The 21,420-nt window shown below is 38.1% G+C and overlaps 2 protein-coding genes across 2 annotated transcripts in view; one reads left to right on the forward strand and one right to left on the reverse strand.

Moving 5' to 3' along the window:
- Positions 1 to 21,420, forward strand: part of LOC127411940 (serum response factor-like) — an 896,621-nt gene that overhangs the window by 158,790 nt on the left and 716,411 nt on the right. The gene's annotated exons all lie outside the window — the stretch shown is intronic.
- Positions 1 to 21,420, reverse strand: part of LOC127411955 (serine/threonine-protein kinase 32C-like) — a 136,215-nt gene that overhangs the window by 9,849 nt on the left and 104,946 nt on the right. The window contains exons 5-9 of the mRNA XM_051647920.1: positions 13,488 to 13,525; positions 12,981 to 13,070; positions 8,771 to 8,874; positions 7,073 to 7,189; positions 1,255 to 1,380 (exon numbers count right to left, since the gene is read on the reverse strand). Of these exons, the coding sequence (XP_051503880.1) occupies positions 1,255 to 1,380; positions 7,073 to 7,189; positions 8,771 to 8,874; positions 12,981 to 13,070; positions 13,488 to 13,525 (475 nt within the window). The remainder of the gene's footprint in view (positions 1 to 1,254; positions 1,381 to 7,072; positions 7,190 to 8,770; positions 8,875 to 12,980; positions 13,071 to 13,487; positions 13,526 to 21,420) is intronic.

Genomic DNA, 21,420 nt, shown 5'->3' on the forward strand with positions numbered 1-21,420 from the left:
GCGGCATCCACGCACAACTCACCACACGCCCCACGGAGGAGACCTGGCTGGAGTCACTCAGCACGCCCTGGATTCGAACTCATGAAGTTAGCGTCTTTACTCACTGAGCTACCCAGGCCCCCCATAAAACATAATATTTTAGATTAAAACCCAAACAAGTGGGGGCCTGGGTAGCTCAGTGGTAAAATACGCTGGCTACCACCCCTGGAGTTCGCTAGCTCGCTAGTTCGATTTCCCAGGGCGTGCTGAGTGACTCCAGCCAGGTCTCCTAAGCAACCAAATTGGCCCAGTTGCCAGGGAGGGTAGAGTCACATGAGGTAACCTCCTCGTGGTCACTATAATGTGGTTCGTTCTCGGTGGGTGACGTGGTGAGTTGAGCGTGGTTGCCGCAGTGGATGGCATGAAGCCTCCACACGCTCTATGTCTCCGTGGCAATGCACTCAACAAGCCACGTGATAAGATGCGCGGGTTGACAGTCTCAGACACAGAGGCAACTGAGATTTGTCCTCCGCCACCCGGATTGAGGCGAATCACTACACCACCACAAGGACTTAAAAGCACATTAGGAATTGGGAATTCCAAATTGGGAGAAAAAGTAAAAAAAAACAACAAAAAAAAAAACAGAGAATATGTTTGGTCGTGACAAATCTTAAAGTTACACACTGATTTTTCAGATTTTAGGGCACATTTAATTTAAAATGATGGGATATAACTACTCACTATACGGCCATCATGGACAAGGTTGCAGTCTCAGTTAGGGGTTAGGGTTTTGGGATGGCCATTTCCTAAGAGAAAGTACTCTATAAAGTATGTTTTTGTATACTGTATATTTAGCTTATTATTATCTAAATTAATGCCTTGGGTTTAAATAGATCATAACATATTCTTATGAAATAGTCGATATCTTAATTCATAATTTTTTTTTAATAGTTCTTTTTATTGTTGTGCTGCAGTTTGAACTAATTCAGTACAATGGCCCATACTTGTCTTGATCTGTATGTGCACTCTATAGTCATTTCTGTTCATTGTGTGTCTCTGAATGCACATATAAGTATGCAGCGTTCAAAATTCCTTTTTTGCCTCTCCTGTCAATGGCAGTGAATGGCTACTGGACGCATTTAGATAATTATTATGCAATTTCCAACTGGCCAAGTTAAAGTTGCCAATTTTCACACACATTTGGTGCTTGGCGAGTGATCATTTTGGATCGTGGTTTTATGTTTGTTTGTTGTCACTAATTTAGGTTGATCTCACATTGGGAACAAAGCCGGGCTCCATCTTCTTCTCATACACATCATCCCAGTTGACATCAGAGAGGTACAGAGCCGTCTGCATTTGAGCCAGACTACTGAAGCGATGCTCTGGTTTTACAGTTAATAACTACAGAATAAAACACAATAAAACAAGAGAGAATAAAAACATCAACTCCAACAACCCCCCCTTCCCCCCCCCCACAAAAAAAATAGAGATGGTCAGAACAAACAAACAAATTTACACATGCAGACACCAACAATAAACGTGTAGATTCTGTTAAATAGTCTTTAAAGTCAACATGAAACAGCATTCACAACCCATTTTACTTCAGTAATGTGACGTATTTCAAAGTGATATTCAACAATAACAACAGCAAAAAGAAAGGTGGGACTTGATTTTATCCATCAGGAATTAAATGGATTGTAAAAAGAGGGTTATTGGTTAGACAAAACGATAGTCCCGCCCCAAACTCATGCTATTGGATGAGCAAATGTTGCTGTGTCGGGCAAATCAGGCCTACGAATCGCCCAACAAAAAGCATACTTAGAGTTGTCTCTGCATTATAAGCTGAAATAGGAGTATTTTAACATTAAAGACACCTTAAAGACAGTAAATAGAGTCGATTTTGATTTCATGTTGACTTAAAGCTGATTTGGAAATTCTTTTTCTATAATAACATGAAAACCAGAGGTGTATAGTAACGAATTAAGTACAGTACTTAAGTACAGTTTTTGAATATTTCTACTTTGAGTATATTCAGCATAAGAGAGAGTAAATGATGCGAGAATGATCATTTCTGGGTGAACTATCCTTTTAAGTACATTTAATATTGGTTCCTTTACTACTTCTACTTGTTTTTCTCATGAGTTACTTTAATTAATGTCCATAGAAGGTATTTTTTACTGTTACTTATGTGTCAAAATTGGATACTTTGTACAACACCACAGAAAAGCAACATTTAATTTGCCAATAAACTCACACAACCATGAAATTCAAACTTTCACCTCTACAGTGGCAAGAAAAAGTATGTGAACCCTTTGGAATTTGCTGGTTTTCTTCATTAATTGCTCATAAAATGTGATCTCATCTTCATCAGTCACAAGTATAGACAAACACAATGTGCTTAAACTAACAACACACAAACAACTATAATCTTTTATGTCTTTATTGAACACATCCCATTAAACATTCACAGTGCTGTGGAAAAAGTATGTGAACCCTTGGAGTTAATAACTGGTCGATCCTCCTTTGGCAGTAATAACCTCAACCAAGTGTTTCTGGTAGCTGCGGATTAGACCTGCACAACGTTCAGAAGGAATTTTGGACCATTCTTCCTTACAGAACTGCTTCAGTTCAGATATATTCTTAGGATGTCTGGTGTCTCTCTTGAGGTCATTCCACAGCATCTCTATTGGGTTAAGGTCTGGACTCTGACTGGGACACTCCAAAAGTTTGATTTTCTTTTTTTGAAGCCATTCTGTAGTGGATTTACTTCGATGTTTAGGGTCATTGTCCTGCTGCATCACCCAACTTCTACTGAGCTTCAGCTGGTGCACAGACACCCTGACATTATCCTGTAGGATATCTTGATAAATTTGGGAATTCAACTTTCACTCGATGATGGAAAGTGGTCCAGGCCCTGAAGCAGCAAAGAAGCCCCAAATCATGATGCTCCCTAAACTGTACTTCACCGTTGGGATGATGTTTTCATGTTGGTATGCGGTGCCCTTTACATAAATACATAGTGCTGCATGTTCTTCCCAAACAATTCAACCTTAGATTCATCAGTCCAAAAACATTTTTACATTAGCTTTGTGGAGTGCCAAAGTGATCTTTGGCAAACTTCAGACGTGCTGCAATGTTTTTGTTGGAAAGCAGCGGCTTCCTTCATGATGTCCTGCCATGAACACCATACCTGTTTAATGTTTTCTGTATAGTAGACTCATGAACAGAGATGTTAACCAGTTCCAATGATTCCTTCAAGTCTTTATCTGTCACTCTAGGATTCCTTTTTACCTCATTGAGCATTCTGCGGTGTGCCCTTTGAGTCATCTTGGCTGGACGGCCACTTCTAGAGAGAGTACCTATAGTACTAAATCATCTCCATTTATAGACAATTTATCTAACTGTGGACAGATGAATATCTAAACTCTTCAAGACAACTTTGTAACCCTTTCCAGCTTCATGCAAAGCAACAATTCTTGATCGTCTTCTGAGATCTCTTTTTTGTGAGGCATGGTCCATGACAGCAGATGCTTCTTGTGAATAGCAAACTCAAAATGTTTGAGTGCTTTTCATAAGTCAAAGTAGCTCTAACCCACACCTCCAATCTCGTTTCATTAATTGGATGCCAGGTTTGCCAACTCCTTACTCTAATTCGCTTATGTTGACATCATTAGCCTAAGGATTCCCATACTTTTCCAATCTACATTGTAAATGTTTGAATGATGTATTTAATATAACAACCTGTATAGGAACAATACAATAATTTGTGTGTTATTAGTTAAAACAAACAGTGTTTGTTCATTATTACAACTTAGATGAAGATCAAGCCAGATTTTAAGACACATTTATACATAAATGCAGATAATTCCAAAGGGTTCACATACTTTTTCTTGCCACTGTATAATCACATATAGGTGGTGCTGTTGAGTTGACAGCTGAGATTCAGACAATCAGGGACTATTAATTTTAAAACAGAGTTTTGTTTGTCTAAAAAAGTTCTTCTCTTATCAAGTGTGTGATGTTTATATAAAACGCTGACAGCACGACTGTATCACACCCCCACAGCGCACAGACAGGACATGCTCCTCGTTGTTATCGGTTGTCAAGGAAACGCTATCTGCAGATGGTTTTGGGTGCAGTCGTGTGCTGTAATTCCCAAACGCTTCAGACAGAAAGAATCAATCCACAGAGACTGATGAGACGGACACGCCTGAACCAGAGCGCTGACAACCGGAATGTGAATGTGTGAACGCTTCATTTCTACTGTGTGTGTGTTTGTGTGTGTGTGTGTGTGTGTGTGTGTGTTTGTTCTCATCCTCCATCTCTCTGTTGGGCTTTTCACACTTGAAATTGTTCCCAGTTTCATTCTACACCATCCAAGCTTAAAGGGTTAACTGACTGACAGGAGTCCTGGTAATACGGATGCGGGCTTAAATGGCAAAATACACCTCAAAACTCTGTGAAAATGCCATCTTGGTGAGGTGTTTATTTAAACAGTCATTTATGTCTAACGTAAACAGAGGGAGAAAAAAGCAGATTTGTATCAAAATATTGACTTGAAGTGTAAAGGCATCTTAATTGGCTAGGTGCACAAGATGGCACCGGTGAGCTTTCGCCACTGAGTGTGTGCATGTTTGCGTCCAGTCGTATGAGCGCTCATTGACACTGAGTGAGATCACACAGATTGCACAGCTGTGTAAGTGGGCTTTATTGTTGCTTTGAGAAGAGACTTCCAAAGGAGACTTGTTAAAGACTTGGTTGAGACCATCTTGAGCATGTTTACAAGTAAAGAAAGAGAGGAGAGTGGTTTATCAGCGGCAGGAGATTACATCCTCTTTACAGTGTTGTGTGTTTCAACCAGCAGCGAGAAGCTGACCAACGGTATGAAGTAAATAGTGTTAAAATTGTGGGTAACACTTTACAATAAGGGGGGGCCTGGGTAGCTCAGCAAGTAAAGACACTGACTACCACCCCTGAAGTCTTAAGCTCAAATCCCAGGGTGTGCTGAGTGACTCCAGTCAGGTCTCCTAAGCAACCAATAGGCCCGGTTGCTAGGGAGGGTAGGGTCACATGGGGTAACCTCCTTGTGGTTGCTATAATGTTGTTCTCGCTCTCGGTGGGGTGCGTAGTGAGTTGTGCATGGATGCCGCGGAGAATAGCGTAAAGCCTCCACATGCGCTAGGTCTCCACGGAAACACGCTCAACAAGCCACGTGATCCAAGACAAGCGTGTTTCGCCTAACAATTACAGAGTGTATGGTGTGGTTGTGGCCAACAACAGCCTTAAAGAAGCACACTGTTTATGAGATCGGCCTCCTGTGTCTTCATTGTGATGCTACAATACATTTTAAATCCCTTTTTCTGTAAACACCTCATATAAAATGCCATTTTAAGCTGTTTCTAGACCAGCGCCTAGCGAAACCGGAAGTGACTATGCCGACTCACTGACATGCCCTATCTCCCATCGGACATATTTGGAACGGCTCAACAACAATTATTTTCCCTCGTGGCACGACTGGTAGCACGTTGCGTCAGTTGCATGGGAGACCACAGTTCAATCCCCATTCAAACGAGGAAGTAATCACGTTTGTATAAACAATCACGAGCATGATAAGGAGGTTGCATTTTTATCACTAACATTCTATTTTGTCTCTACTAATGGTTATGGTTAGATTTGGTTTTTGGTTGGGGGGCACATTAAATAAAATAAGCATTTCTCTTCACTGTTTTACACCCTGTTCAGCTGAAAACAATTCTTTTTACACCTCTCCTGGATATAAATGGATGTCACACTTGTTTATATGCACTGAAACACTTACCGCTTTAGCCTCTGGGGGCAGTGTTATCAAATTCGGTCAAAGTATACCGATTTCGGCTAAAGAAAAATCGGCACACACTTGCCGAATTTTATGTGAGATCAGGCTGTGCTGTCTGGTGTGTCGTTAATGATAATCAAACAAAAATAATAATAATAAAAAGAGAGAAAACCACTCACTGCTCTCGGATGGAGAGCTTTAGTAGCTTTAAAATGTATCCATGTATTATAATCACACAGTGAACACCAGTAATTTAAGTAGTTTTAAATTTATGTTTACTTGAATACTTTATACTGCTGTTTTCTTCATTTGTATCTTTGTTCTATTGTTTTTATCAGTTCTGTTGCTTGTAATTTGATTCTTTGTTCTTATTTTATTACTGCCAGTTTACCTGTTTTGAATGATTACTTGATAACTTGAAACATTGTTTACTCAAATTAGTATTTTTTGTATTTTATTTTGTCCTTAATTTGTTTACTTTCATTTATACTGGTTGTACAGCACATTGCTAAACTACTGTTGTAGTGTGCTATATAAATAATCCTGACATTGAAATTGACATAATTTTGTAGTGTATCAAAAACTGGTATTGAGAATCATCAAAATGCTTTAATATGGACATTAAAACTGAAATATACCCAAATTAATTGGAAAAGAATCTAACAGAATCAAGATCTTAATGACAAATCTGCATTGATGCCCAACCCAACTCAATAAAGGGCTTAAAAAACGAACCCAACGAAATGTGAGAAGCTCTTCTGTTACTCTTTCACACTGACCTTCCTTCATCTCTCAACTCAACTGCTTTAATTCCCCTCACTTCTCTTTCATCAGTCACAGCTAACGACCCACCCACAATCGCTTCCATATCTCGTTCCTCTACTAAACGACTTTAACATCTCATCTCTAATAATATTTCTCGTCATCTCTCCATCAGTATTCCAGTTCTCATTTTCTTCAAACTACTCTCTTTATGATCTCTCCACCTCGTTGTTATCATTTCCTCTCTCTTAATCACATCATTTATTCTCCCCTGTAATATTCAGGCTCCTGCATCTTTTCTGTCTATTTTCAGTTTATTTTGCATCCTCATCACTGTTGTTTGCTACGGCCAACATCACTATACTTTCGTGATCTGTCTAGAAAGCAGAATATTATAGAGACTCTTTTGACACTGACCAGCCCTAGAAATCACCCTGGACACCCTAACAATTCATAATATATATTTTCGATTGTTAATATTTTTAATTTGTCTCGATTTGCTTGTGTTGGTCTCACCTTTCTCAGCAGTGCGATGAGATCTTTGTGCCATGTTGAGCTGTACTGAACACTGACTGTACCGAACAACTGCAGAAGAGACTCGACGGAGTTACTGGCGTGAATATCATAAGGCCTCTGAGAGAGAGAGAGTTAAGCAGAATAAAGGATTGAAGACATCAAATGCTAAAAACATCAAAATCATAAATCAAACAGGACAGCTACACTACTGAAAAGACCTTTATGGGCCACTCTTTCTTTGCTGGTCCAGACTGGTTTATACTGTTGATTACACCAGCATCTCATTCTTGGAATTGGTGTCCAAAGCACTAGACATACTGGTGGCCAGTCATCCTGGTCTATCCATCAGTGAGCAAATTATGGTGTAACCCTAATGGAAAAATCCCGCTTAAATTGAATCAGCTGTTTGAAACATTGTAGCTGGTTTCTAGCTGATCCATCTTGACCATCTTAGACCAACAACAAACCAGTTACTAGCTTAAGGAAGTTAATATCAGACCAGCTCCCATGTTCCAACAGCTAGCAGCTTAACCCTCCTATTGCATTCAGAATCTGCAGACACCTTTTGCATTCGTGGGTCAATTTTGACCCGGTGGATTTCAAGCTTATAAATCATTTATAACACGAAGGTTTTCATCTAAAACCATATCATAAGCCATTAATAAGTTCCTAACTGTTCATACATGTAAAAAGATTTATATTTTTGGTATGTTAACTGACAAATACACAAGTTATTAATTAATATGGCTTTTTTTTTTTTTTTTTATTATAAAATGTAGATATTCTTTGACATTTCAAAATATACATTAACTACAGCAAACCCAGTGTGATACATGTGAAGACATCTTTTTTATCAACATTTCTGTGAAATTTAATCTAAATATAACATAATATACAATTTATATTAACATCTAATGTGAGAATTACTAGTAATTTTAATGAATTTCCTATTACTCATAACTGCTCAATACATCTTGGTGGTCAAAAGTTATGAAACCAAAATATTCTTTTTCAACTAAACATCATGAAAACAACTTTACAGCTCAAGTATACAACATTAATACTTCTTGTTTTGAAGCTAATGAACTGAACTGTTGAATGTTGATGTGTGAGTATGATGTAAGCTGGTTCATCAGATGCTGCAGAGTAAAAATGTGGATGATTTCCTCTTTCAAGCCCTGTTTAGACTAATGTGTGCATGAACTTTTGCTCTCGTCACACCCCCTTTAGACAGTAGTACCTTTAATTTAATTTATTTGTTACGTTTGTTACATCTCTTATGTGTGTTTTATACAGGAATGTGTGTGTGTCTGTGTGTGACTGTATGTGTATGTGTGTGTGCAGTCCCAGTGAGAGATAAAAAAGTGTGTGAGAGAGTATTTAATGTAAGTGAAGTGTGCATAAAGAAAATCTAATTCATAGATGTAAAAAAAATCTACATAATATCATATGTACAGCCACAATTGATGCCCGTGTCAAAATTTTATTATGTGTATTTTGATAGTCTTGACAAAGTCACAAAATTTGGTTCCTGTACTAAAAACTATATGGTATTTAAAAATGATTCTATACCTCTCCCGGGTCAAAAATGACCCGAACGCAATAGGAGGGTTAAGGTGGTAACAGATGTAAACTGGGTACACAATGTGAGAAAACAACAAACAAGCCGCCCATCATAAAAGCAGTCGTTCATCTTACCCAGCCTCGCAGCACTTCGAAAATCGTCACGCCCAACGACCACCAGTCCACCTCAAATGCATAACCTGTTCCTCCACTCACAAACGACTGGAAGATCTCTGGAGCTGTTCAGAGAAACACAACACTGGAAATGATGCATTTCGTGACATGAATATGTCTGACAGAAGGATAAATAGTAAAACTTCAGACTATCAGCATAAAGTCTGCACCACTTTGAATCATATTATGGCCAAAAAAAGACAGAAAGTCTGTGAACGTAACTTCTTTAAAAGGGAATGAACTACAATCCCATGAAGCATTGCCAATGATTTAAACTATTGATTTAAAGTTGTGGATTATAAACAGGGACTAAAAACTAAGTTCGGTTTGTTCTGAGCAAAAACTGCATTTTTTCGTTCCGGTTCAGAAGTTCTGCAGCCTCATTTTCAAATGGGAACCGGTTAGAAAAAAATAAAACAGTTAATAATGTTCTTTTTAAAATGATATTACTCTGTGCTAAGGGGTGCGTGAAATACAGATTGCCATGTTGCCAGATCTTGCAAGAGAATAAAACAACCTGGTCTGGAAAAACAAGCCCAAAATAAGCCAACTGTCTCACCAAAAATAAGCATTTCCATCTTTTCCTCAGTGGTGGATTTATCATCATAGAAATCATAACAAGCATACAGTTAATTAACAATTAAGAATCATTTTAATTACAGATCTGCTTCTCAGTCAAAGATACGGGAGCATCAAATCTGTATTAATGCATCATATCTAACAATAATTAAAAATGACTTTTTACCTCTAATAATGTTTTCATTGTATCTGGATTAGTCGTGCATGTACAGTATATGTAGTTATTATACACGGTTGTTAAACAGGTCTTTATTCACAGAATGTCACATCCACAATGGGCGATTAGGCAAAGAAATGTGTGATGCAGCAGTTTCATTCAGAATCATATCATATGTTTCATTTTGTTCAGGCAACATGAAGTGGTGTAGCTCCAAAAATCAAGTCAAGTCTCAAGTCTTTCAAGGCCAAGTCTACATCAAGTCACAAGTACAAGTTTTATTATTATTTAATTTTTTGTCCACAGTTATTTATCTGCAGCTGGTTAGTTTAATAAAGCCTGTTTAAGGCTAATTACATTATGAAATATTAAAACTGACTACTTTAAGGGATTGCCTTGTTTATTTATGTATGTCTAATAATGTACATAAGGTTTTACTTTAATCATGGATTTTATTTTTATTCAGGAAACAATCAATAAACTATCCATTTATTTATTTATTTATTGCATTAAAAGAGAACAGATTGTACACAGAAGAAAAACTAGCTTTGTACATACATTTTTAGGGCTTTAAAGCCCTTTAATCTATTTTGCATTTGCCCTGATGAAAATGTAGCATAGTTTTTATAGTTTAAACTGTGGTATTTATTTGTAACAAGACCATGGTAACATCAGGTAAAATAAAGCATGGATCGTCACTATCATGGTAAAATTAAACATGATTTCTATAAAACAAACTTTGGCATTTTGTAAAGAAAAACAGTACCCTAAACACATTTAAAATTACAAATACAAAATTAAAAGTAAAAAGAAAAAAACATTTATAAACTGCCATAGTTGTAACAAAAATGTATATTCCCTCACTTCCCTAATGTAGCCTATTATACATTTAATAGAGCTATAGTAGTAATATAATTTTTATTATGAATATATTTCTGCCTGAAATACTACAGTCAATACAGTTAGTGTTACTATAGTAAATTCATGGTAAAAGTGGTGATGTGTGAAAAGTATGCTAATTTATGTCTGGGCATGTCACTGTGTTTTCTCAGCGTCAGTGCTGTTTTGTTGAGCCGTTTAATATTTGCTCACTGAGAGGTTTGCACCAGAGAATTCTGTGCCAAATTCAAATGTTTCCATGCAGTACCGTTTCAGACCATTTTGGTGCCCTGGGCGAGATCCCTATTGGTGCCCCCATTGGGTGCGGGGTGGTATGGCAGAGGCCTCCTCTTTGGCGCCCTCCCAGCAGGTGGCACCCTAGGCGACCGCCTAGTTCACCTATGCCTAGAAACGGCCCTGATTTCGTGACTCGCACCGTGCTTCTCACTGGTCCTCGCAGCGCTGTAATGTGAACTGTGAGGTTGAGAGCTGGAGAGCTACTCTGCGCTTGGGCTGCTTTGTCCATTGATCCAGGCAGCGAATAGTGCTGTTTCATTCCACTTTTGATGCGTATGCCATTTGATATTGCTTAACAGAAAACGGCAGCACATAACCGGAGAGAGAGAGAGAGAGAGAGAGAGAGAGAGAGAGGGAGAGTTGACCAACTCTGTAGTCGCACAGAAACAGTTGCAAAATGACTTGTGTTTTTCACGAGTCTATGAGTTCTAGTCCAAGTCAAGTCTCAAGTCCGAGTCGAGTCGCAGACTCAAGTTTCCATCTCTGGTGCATGGCATGCATTTTCTTGTCTTGTTGGTTATTGGCACAAGTGCACTACTCTTGTGTCATTCTTGTGGCATGCAGTCATGTCAATAGTTTTGTGTTTGTCTCTCGCGACCTCGGGCGTGCTTCACATTGCACTCGCTTTGTGCTGCACACCCGCGCCGCGATCCCTTGACATGTTGTGCTGGGGTTCGGCCACTTCGGTCTTGGTGCCTGTTTATTTGTGGCCGAACCCTTGCACAAATGTCCCGTCTTGTCTGTCGTTTGGCGATATGCACTCGTGTCATTCTAGTGTTATGTCTGTGAGAGCGCATGGCTTTGATTAGTTTCTGTATTGCCACATGTCTCTCAGTCTTGCGTCACACCCCACCTCCTTGTCTGCTCATTATTAGTTTATTAGTTCCACCTGTCCCTTGTTTACCTGTTTGATTTCTCTCCCTTTATTAGCTCCTCATGTTTGCTGTCCTGTGCTGGATTGATTCATTCGTTGGTTGGTTTCCTTCCCTGTCGGTTCTGTTCTTCATGCATTTATTTCAGTTCATTTTGTTTGTGCTCTTTTCTCCCTCGAGAGAATTAATGTTATGATTGTTTTCTATTTAAAATAAAAGCTCATTAATGCCACCTGCACTTGGGTCCATCCTTAAAACACCCCCTTTCATGACAGAACAATCCAGCCACTACTGGACCCAGCAGAGGCACAATAGGCATCTTCCTTTTTACTTCTCCCCCCATGATATTTTCCATCCGTCAGTGCATGATCCAGCTCGTCAACCTCTGCAACGTCCGGTAACTAGAGAGGGTAACTAACGTGAGGGATTTTGCCTGCGATTTTTTGATTGCAGTGGACGAGCTGGATTATGATGAGACTGATTTTAAGGAGGTATTTAACATCTGCCTCGATCAGTCTCTCAGTCGGAGGGAGATGGAAAACCTGGGGCATTTGGGCTTTTGGGACTTTGTTTATCACCTTCTCGAGTGCGGGGAGTCTGCACTCCTTTCCCAGGAGGAGATTCCCCAGGTGGGCATTACCATCTTCCCACCCACAACAAGCCCAATGCCCATTCCTCCTATGACCCGTAAATGGAGGAGGAGGTGGAAGAACGGGTTAGCTGCAGCCCTCCCGCACATTCCGGCTGCAGACCGGCACGAGGTGGTGGCCATTCTCGATGCAGTTTCCCTGCTGCTGCCAGCGCTCCCAGCCACGGAGGCCGTTCCCCAGTCACTGCCAGCACTCAAGGCCACAGAGGCCGTTCCCCAGTCGCTATGAGTGCTCCCGGTCACGGAGGATGTTCCCCTGTGGCTGCCAGCGTTCCTGGCCATGGAGGCCATGCCCCTGCCGCTGCCAGCGTTTCTGGCTACAGAGGCCCTTCCCCAGTCACTGCCAGTGTTTCCGGCCATGGAGGCCATTTCCCTGCCACTGCCAGAGCTCACGGCCATGGAGGCTATTCCCCTGCCATGGCCAGCGCTCACAGCCACAGAGGCCATTCCCCAGTCGCTGCCAATGCTCATGGCCATGGAGGACGTTCGCCAGTCACTGCCAGCACTCCCAGGCATGGAGGCCGTTCCCCATTCGCTGCCAGCGTTCCTGGATACTGAGACCGTTCCCCTGCCACTGCCAGTGTTCCCAGCCACGGAGGCCATTCCCAGTCGCTGCCAGCGCTGCCAACACCCCATTTCGTGACACAATCAGACTGGAACTGAAGATTTAAGCAGCTCGTTGTGAACGTGCCATCTGAGTCCTACGCTAAATGTTTTGATGTTTCATAAGAAACTCACCCATGTAAGGTTTGGTTCCCGCTAAGGCTGTGGCTCGCTCGCCTTCCTTGATTATTGTAGCAATGTTGAAGTCTGTTAAATGTGCATGACCTTAAGAATCAGAGAGAGAGGAGTGATAGATTACTCGACACAAATCAGTTATTCAGAGGAATTAAAATGCAATTTACCAACATGAGAACCACAACACAAGTGTGTAATTCCTGTCATTCTCAAAAGGGAAAAATCACAAATATACTGTAGAGAGCACGACAGAATCAAAGGGATGTTTAATGGGACAGCGAGGTGGTTTGAGGTGACCGACACTGATATCCTCATCCGTATTTCTCTTCTATGTCATGTTAGTCACCTTTGACCATGTATGTGAATATCCGGAAAGGTTTCAGGTCACATGACTCCACACACACACACACACACACACACACACACACACACACACACACACACACACACACAGTATACTGTATGTATATATATGTAGAAAACATGTGTTGTGCACGCAGCGATCACCTTGTTCATCCAGCAGGATGTTGTCGGGTTTAATGTCCCTGTATGGAGAAAAAACACACATCATCATGTCAGTTTATAGATGGGTCAATTATGTGATAGTAACTTTTTTTTTTTTCTGTCTGGATCTATTAAGTCATTAAAAAAGTACAAGCCTTTATTTTTGTCACACATTATACATTTGCACATATACAGTGAAATTCTTTTTGTCGCATTTCCCAGCTAAGCTGCGGTCAGAAAATGAAATTCACACAAAAACAATCACTTAAATAAACCTCAACTGTGAAAAAAACTTTTTTACATTTTTTTTAACTTTTATATTTATATTATTCAGATTTTAATATTTGTTTTCTGGGGTATAAAATAAAAAAAGTGGTTTAACCATCTAGAGAAATAAAAGATAAATAAAAGTTTAATTAAAGGCTGAAAATCTTGATAAAAGAAATGTTGGCTTATGAAGTTTGAAAAAAATTATTTTATAATTATTTCTTAATAATATATACATGCGTATCCACCAGTCAGGTGGTGTAACCAACACGCAGGTAGTCATTTTGTTGTCATGTGACAGGAAATACATAAAACAGAGAGGAGCCCTTTAAACCCTCATGACTGTGACATAAAAAAAACATATTATGACTTTTTTTTTTATATAAAGTCACATTTTGTTCATGTCAAATGGAATAACCTAAATAAACATTCTTGATATTTCGGACAAAAATATTTGTAAAAAAAAAAAAATATATATATATTTTTTATATCACATTAGTTTATTTAAATGTACTTCTAATCGACTCTCACAGCGATGTGACGGGTGTCTGAATGTTCACACACAGTATACTGTTGCTCGACTGTTTAGAATGTCTTTTTACCCCTGAATGAAGAACGAAGAAGAACTTCTCCGGAAGTATATCGGGGCCTTTACTCTCTGTAAAGAAGTTCTGTGACATCATCAGACAGTATGCAGATCATGCAACACTTTAGTTTGATTTTATTTACATTTCACTTTCTCTATGAATCACAGCAGCATCTCATTCTGTTATGTGTGTGTGTGTGTGTGTGTGTGTGTGTGAGTGTCTGTGTGTTTGTGTGTGTGTGTGTGTGTGTGTGTGTGTGTGTCTGTGTGTGTGTGTGTGTGTGTCTGTGTGTGTGTGTCTGTGTGTGTCTGTGTGTTTGTGTGTGTGTGTGTGTGTGTGTGTGTCTGTGTGTTTGTGTGTGTGTGTGTGTGTGTGTGTGTGTGTCTCTGTGTGTCTGTGTGTTTGTGTGTGTGTGTGTGAGACTTTGCTGTACTTTTTTGTGAATGTTCAGCTCTCAGGGGTCCGTCACAGTTTCAACACACTCACTAATTACAAAGAGCACACACACACACACACACACACACACACACACAGCTGAAGAAAATGCAAGTTTGTTCGCATCACTGTGAACATTAATAAAAACTAGAGAAGTGAAGTCTTTTAAGACAAAAGATGCAAAACTCAAATAGACATACAGTCAGATAGACAAGACTCAAAACAGGCAGACAATGCAATAAGTGGTTGCTAAGGTCGACTGAGTGGTTGCTATGATAACAAAGACGAGGTCATTTTAATCAAAACAATGTTGATAAAAATACGATACTGTGTACAAACAGAAGAAACATCTAGACAGAATTGATTCATCTAATTCAATAATTCAGAATTGAGCTGCTTGAACAGAAGATAACATACTATTTTACTGTTACTATTGGATATACAGTATCTCTCTTGTTTTTAAATGTATCTCATGTAAGTGTGATGTTGAACACTCATGGTGTTTATTAGTTGACAGTGACAACAGAACTGATCATATATGTTTTCTATATTGCAATGAATGTGATAAAAAATTGTCTCTTTATAAAATAAAATCCAAACGATAAGAAAAACTGTTACACCCCTAATTTATAGGCTATATATAATGTATAAAATAATTACAATAATAATAATTTTACATTTATATATACTGTATATACAGTATATAGGGCCTGCATTGCAGCCCCTGAGCTTCTCAAACTTGAGGAGTCCTGCTCTTTTAGGAATCCTCCCCTTAAACTAATTTTATCTCCATGGCAGTGTGACACAGCACACTGTTGCTAGGAAACACTTCTCCCCATTCTAGTGCAACTAAATAATAGTAGAGATGGGAATCTCACAATCAGCAGCCGATGAATCGCTCGAGAGATAAGCAGAAAAATAATCGATGTGACGGGATTACAGACTGACAAAATCACACACAATCATATCAAAGACTGAAACAAAGGCCACTGGATTTACTGTCAGTTGTGTTATAAAAAATATAACATTAGTTACTGCATTAGGTATCATGAACTAACAATGAACAACATATATTGTTTACAGTATTTTAAACTCTGGTGCATTTTTGTGCTGCCGCCCACAATTTTTCACACTCAAATTTAAAAGCTCACCATTCATACACACTGTAGACTAATTGCAAAATGATCTCATATTTAAGAGAACCCCCCAAATAATAATAAAAAAGACTAGAATTATTCATAAATAATATTGTGTGTGTTTAGAATCTTTTGATATTTAAAAAAAACTTTTTTTGTTGTTGTTGTTGTTGTCATCTTAACTTTGTAAGCATGTAAATCTGGTTCTGTTCACTCTACCTCACTTTAAAAAGTCTCATTTATTGCACTAGAAAAAATAGTTTTTCCTCTATCAAATTCCATCACAATATAGAGATCTGAAATGTAGGTGGCGCTCTAACACATTTTATCCCTCACAGATGTGCTCGTCCATAGACGTTCAAGCACCACCCTCATTGTTTCATTGAATATCTCGGCCTCTGAGTGGACTAGAAGCTCAATCTAGGTGTCATTAGAAAGCTGAGATCCTCCCATTTATGATGACATATAAGATTTTATCATCAATAATTGATCACAACTTTTCTGATGATTTGTTTTGCATGCTTTTCCTGTTGGATGGCATATTTTGTTCTGGACATCTAAGATATAACATTGGATTATTCACACAAGCAAGCTCACAGACAAGTAAATAATGGCTCATTTTGTAGAAGACTCCCTAAGGTAAAAGCAGATATTAAGTTTTTAGCTATTTAGGGCTCACAGCTGCGGTTATCGGAGCATAAATGAGACATTTGTATTTGATGACTTACAGAAATCATATTTCACTTTGTGATTCTTTTGAAAATCTTTTGAACTGTGGTATTAGGGCAACACAATAAACTATACAGTCACATTCCTGAGAATGAGAGCTTTCGTTTGATATATGACTTGTCTGTTTAGATGCTCTGTGAAGGACTTTAATTTTCATATAAATATTTCTTCCTCATTACCTCTAGGGGGTGCTAATATTCAACGCGATTGTTTTGAGGCCTTATTTTGTTATTTTAAGTAACATAAATGCAGAAGTGATGATTATCTCTGAAACTTTCAGATTCTACGCTTTCAGATGATACTTCATATGCCTGACTTACGTATACGGAGACTTTAACATTTTAAGCGTAAACTTTATTCGTGATATAGTGCCCCCTTTGGAGTTTAAAGGGTTTTAATGTTAGTTAATAAAAATACAATTGTTCATTGTTAGTACATGTTCGTTTATAATGCATTAATAATGTTAACATATACAACTTTTGATTTTTAAAATGAATTACTATATGTTGAAATTAACATTAACCAAGATTAATAAGTGCTATAAAAGTATTGTTCATTATTAGTTCATGTTAACTAATATTGTTAACTAACGGAACCTTATTGTAAAGTGTTACCGATTGTTTCTACTGTATTGTTGTATGAAATTGTACTGTTACCACAGTTAATCACATGACTTTTTTTTTATCAGTTTTAGAAACACAACATTTATAGAAAATAAGTTAAAAACGCTCTTGCTAAAATTATTGTTTTTATTTAGTTTTGGGCTGTTTAATGGCAGATTCTATTGTGCCCGCTATTCAAAGACGTGTAGCTTTTTTTCCTCAGTAATAACGATGGCAATGTTCAATCTATACAGAAATGGACCCACTGGAGTAAAAAGTGTGACAACTGTGACAGACACTTTATTTAGTTTTACTATGAAATCAGATGATCATAACAGGATCCAAAATACATAGACATTGGATGACTATTTGTTTTTATATAAAGCTAATTATAATGACTACAACTTGTTTATGTTTGAGCTCGCCCCCATCTGAGGTTAAGTCAGATTAAACTCACTGCTGAAAACAATTCCTTTCACACTCACAACAGTTCAATATATCTTAAATCATTAATATGTCTGATAGATGTGGGTGTATACGATAAATCCTCTTTCTCATGTCACAGTTCAAACATGTTCCTCTGCAGTCTGACAGTCTGTTACTGTGGTAAATGTGTGTGAATGGGTAAATAACTTCAGTCTGCTAATGGATTATAGAATTAAACCAGCAGCTCAACAGAGAGACAGAATTACACTGAGTCATACAGAATGAATAACACATACCATTCATCACTTAAATGTGTAAAAGTGTGTGTGTGTTACTGGGTGTTTTTGTGAGCCATGTGCTGACACTAACAGATAACGCTGTGTTTGTCAGAGTTTCCGCTAAGGGATATGGCTTATTAAACACACTGAACGATGTTTTTTTTGAAAATGTAAAAATGCAAAAAGGTTTCTATGAGGGTTAGGTTTAGAGTTAGGGTTAGGGGATAGAAATTATCATTAGATCTGTATAAAATCCATAAAATGTATGGAAGTCTATGGAGAGTCCCCACAATGATATAAACACATAGTTGAGTGTTTGTGTGTGTGAGTGTGTGTGAGTTTTATGAGTGTGTGTTTGTGAGTGTGTATGTTTTTATGAGTGTGTGTGTTTGTGAGTGTGTGTGTATGAGGGTGTGTTTGTGAGTGTGTGAGTTTTTATGAGTGTGTGTTTGTGTGTGTGTGTGTGTATGTTTGTGAGTGTGCGTGTATGAGTGTGTGTTATTGTGTGTGTGTGTGAGTGTGTGTGTTTTTATGAGTGTGTGTTTGTGTGTGTTGTTGTTTGTTAGTGTGTATGTGTGTGTTTGTTTGTGAGTGTGTGTGTATGTGTTTGTATGAGTGTGTTATTGTGTGTGTGTGTGTGTTTGTGTTTGTGTGAGTGTGTGTTTGTGTGTGTGTGTGAGAGAGTATGTGTGATTTGATGAGTGTGTGTGTGTGTGTGTGTGTGAGTGTGTTATTGTGTGTGTGTGTGTGTGTGTGTGTGTTTGTATGAGTGTGTTTTTGTGTGTGTTATTGTGTGTGTGTGTGTATGTTTGTGTGTGTGTGTGAGAGAGTGTGTGTGATTTTATGAGTGTGTGTGTGTGTGTTATTGTGTGTGTGTGTGTGTGTGTTTGTGTGTGTGTGTGTTTGTATGAGTGTGTTTTTGTGTGTGTTATTGTGTGTGTGTGTGTGTGTGAGAGAGTGTGTGTGATTTTATGAGTGTGTGTGTGTGTGTGTGTGTGTGTGTGTTATTGTGTGTGTGTGTGTGTTTGTGAGTGTGTGTATGTTTGTGTGAGTGTGTGTTTGTGTGTGTGTGAGAGAGTGTGTGTGATTTTATGAGTGTGTGTGTGTGTGTGTGTGTGTTATTGTGTGTGTGTGTGTTTGTGAGTGTGTGTGTGTGTGTGTGTTTGTGTGTGTGTGAGAGAGAGTGTGTGTGATTTTATGAGTGTGTGTGTGTGTGTGTGTGTGTGTGTTATTGTGTGAGTGTGTGTTTGTGTGTGTGTGAGAGAGTGTGTGTGATTTTATGAGTGTGTGTGTGTGTGTGTGTGTGTGTTATTGTGTGTGTGTGTGTTTGTGAGTGTGTGTGTGTGTGTGTGTTTGTGTGTGTGTGAGAGAGAGTGTGTGTGATTTTATGAGTGTGTGTGTGTGTGTGTGTGTGTGTGTTATTGTGTGAGTGTGTGTTTGTGTGTTACTCACTGGCTTTGCAAGCAGAGTAATCTTATTCTAAAGGGGAAAATCTTAAGGGGCCCTCACACACTAGTTACATCGAAAAACTATATATTTTTTACAGAATCGATTAATCAGTGGGATTTCTTGAGGGGCTGAGGGGGGCCTCTTACACCCCTGAAAACAAAACAAAAAAACAAACAAAAAAATGAGCTTGAGGGGTCCTCTTCTGTTTCATATGAATGATGTTTTCCTCCACTGAGAACAGAGACTTTTGAAAACATACTCTATTACCATCAACTTTGAAAAAAAGTATGACGTTAGGATGAATGTGGCCTGAGGCTTTTCTGTCTAACATCTCCTTCTGTGTTACATGAAAGAAAGAATGTCATACAGGTTTGGAACAGTGGCATCGCATGGCTGTGCCAGGGTGCATAAATGCCACAAAAACAAAACTTCAGCTGGCACACTTTTTTTCCCCAATGAATAATAGTAGGGGTGTAAAATGCATTAATGTAAAAATTAATTGACTATAATGACTATAATAATACTTCTCAATGTGTTACAAAGGCTGTCACAGATTACATTTAAATTAGTTTATGCGACCGACTTAGGCTTTTTGCGTCATTGTTCATAATTGCGTTCGTCCAAGCAAGTGAGCAAGTTAACTGATATGCTTTTCTTCGTCAATTACGATATATTATGCATATTATGGGATATTTGGAGATTACACTTGCAAAGATACAGTAACGGGCCTTGTGAAGATTATTAATTCATAATGTGTTATACGTTGTTAATTCTGTGACCCTGCTTGATTTAAAGATGGCATATATGTGCCTGCATCCATTACAGATTTCATTTATACTGTATATCTATTATTGGTTCAGTAAATGTTCCCGTTGGATGCCAAATCTATTACACGTAATCAACGATCTCCTTACCGTTTTGTTTGTTTGCATCAAGTCAGACATGATGCTATCCTACATTAGCATTGTTTTATGTTTATAATTGTAAATCTAACCTCCCAGCTCTGGGATTTTGAATCTTCTTACCACTGTGCATTGTTCTGTTCACATATTAATTTTTTTATCGAACAACAAAAAAACTTTTTTGAGCCAGTGAATGTAAAACCTGGTGTATTTTTGTCAACATTGCTTTATAGTGCAAATTGTCCCTCTATTTGCATTTGTGTCTTCAGCATATTTTGGAAGATAATTATCATTATTGTTTCTAAATAATCGAATCATGACCGAATTTCAGATTTAACCCTTTAAGCTCTGAAGGAGTTTTTAAAAATGTCCTGTTTCTGTGGCATACCCAAAATTAAAGGCTTATAACCCGACCAAAAAGAAAAAAAAAAAAGGGTCAAGTGTTTGGTATCATTGTAAAGAAAACTTTTATCTTATTATTTTATTTGATATTGTATATCTCTGGGTGTAAATAAGGTGGCTCCAAAAAACTGCTTTTGTTTTATTCCCAATCATGTCAACTGTATCTGAGAAAACTTTTGTGTTGAGACGACAAAGCAATCAAAAGTTATAACATTACAAAAATAATTTATCATTGTGTCCAAAAACGTCTCCATGTGTCCAAAAGCCTCTATAATAATTGAAGAACTAATTACACATGCAAACACAACAATGACTAAAGGTTTGTATAGCATGCAGACATGATTTTAGTAATGAGATTTCACAGAATGAGTTTCATTCTGTGTCATTTGAGTCATCATTGAGTCTGTATCATGTATTTGGCGCCATCTCCTGGTGGTCATATGTAACATTGTGCTTCATGTGGATTATCTAATGATCTACACATCTGATTATCTTGTGTGTGGACTCGTTTGAAAGATTACCACCTCCTCTAAGTAATGATATGTGACATTATACTTAGACATATACTTAGCTATTACTCACTATATATATTGCATTCTACTCTTTGAGAGCTTTCCAACAACATATGACACGTCTATTTGATCAGTTTTATGTTTTTTATTTATTTATTTATTTTTATTGCAATACTACGTACAGTGCAAATGTTTTTTTTTTTTTTTTTTT

Source organism: Myxocyprinus asiaticus, chromosome 21, assembly GCF_019703515.2.
Source record: "Myxocyprinus asiaticus isolate MX2 ecotype Aquarium Trade chromosome 21, UBuf_Myxa_2, whole genome shotgun sequence".
Taxonomy (NCBI): Eukaryota; Metazoa; Chordata; class Actinopteri; order Cypriniformes; family Catostomidae; genus Myxocyprinus; species Myxocyprinus asiaticus.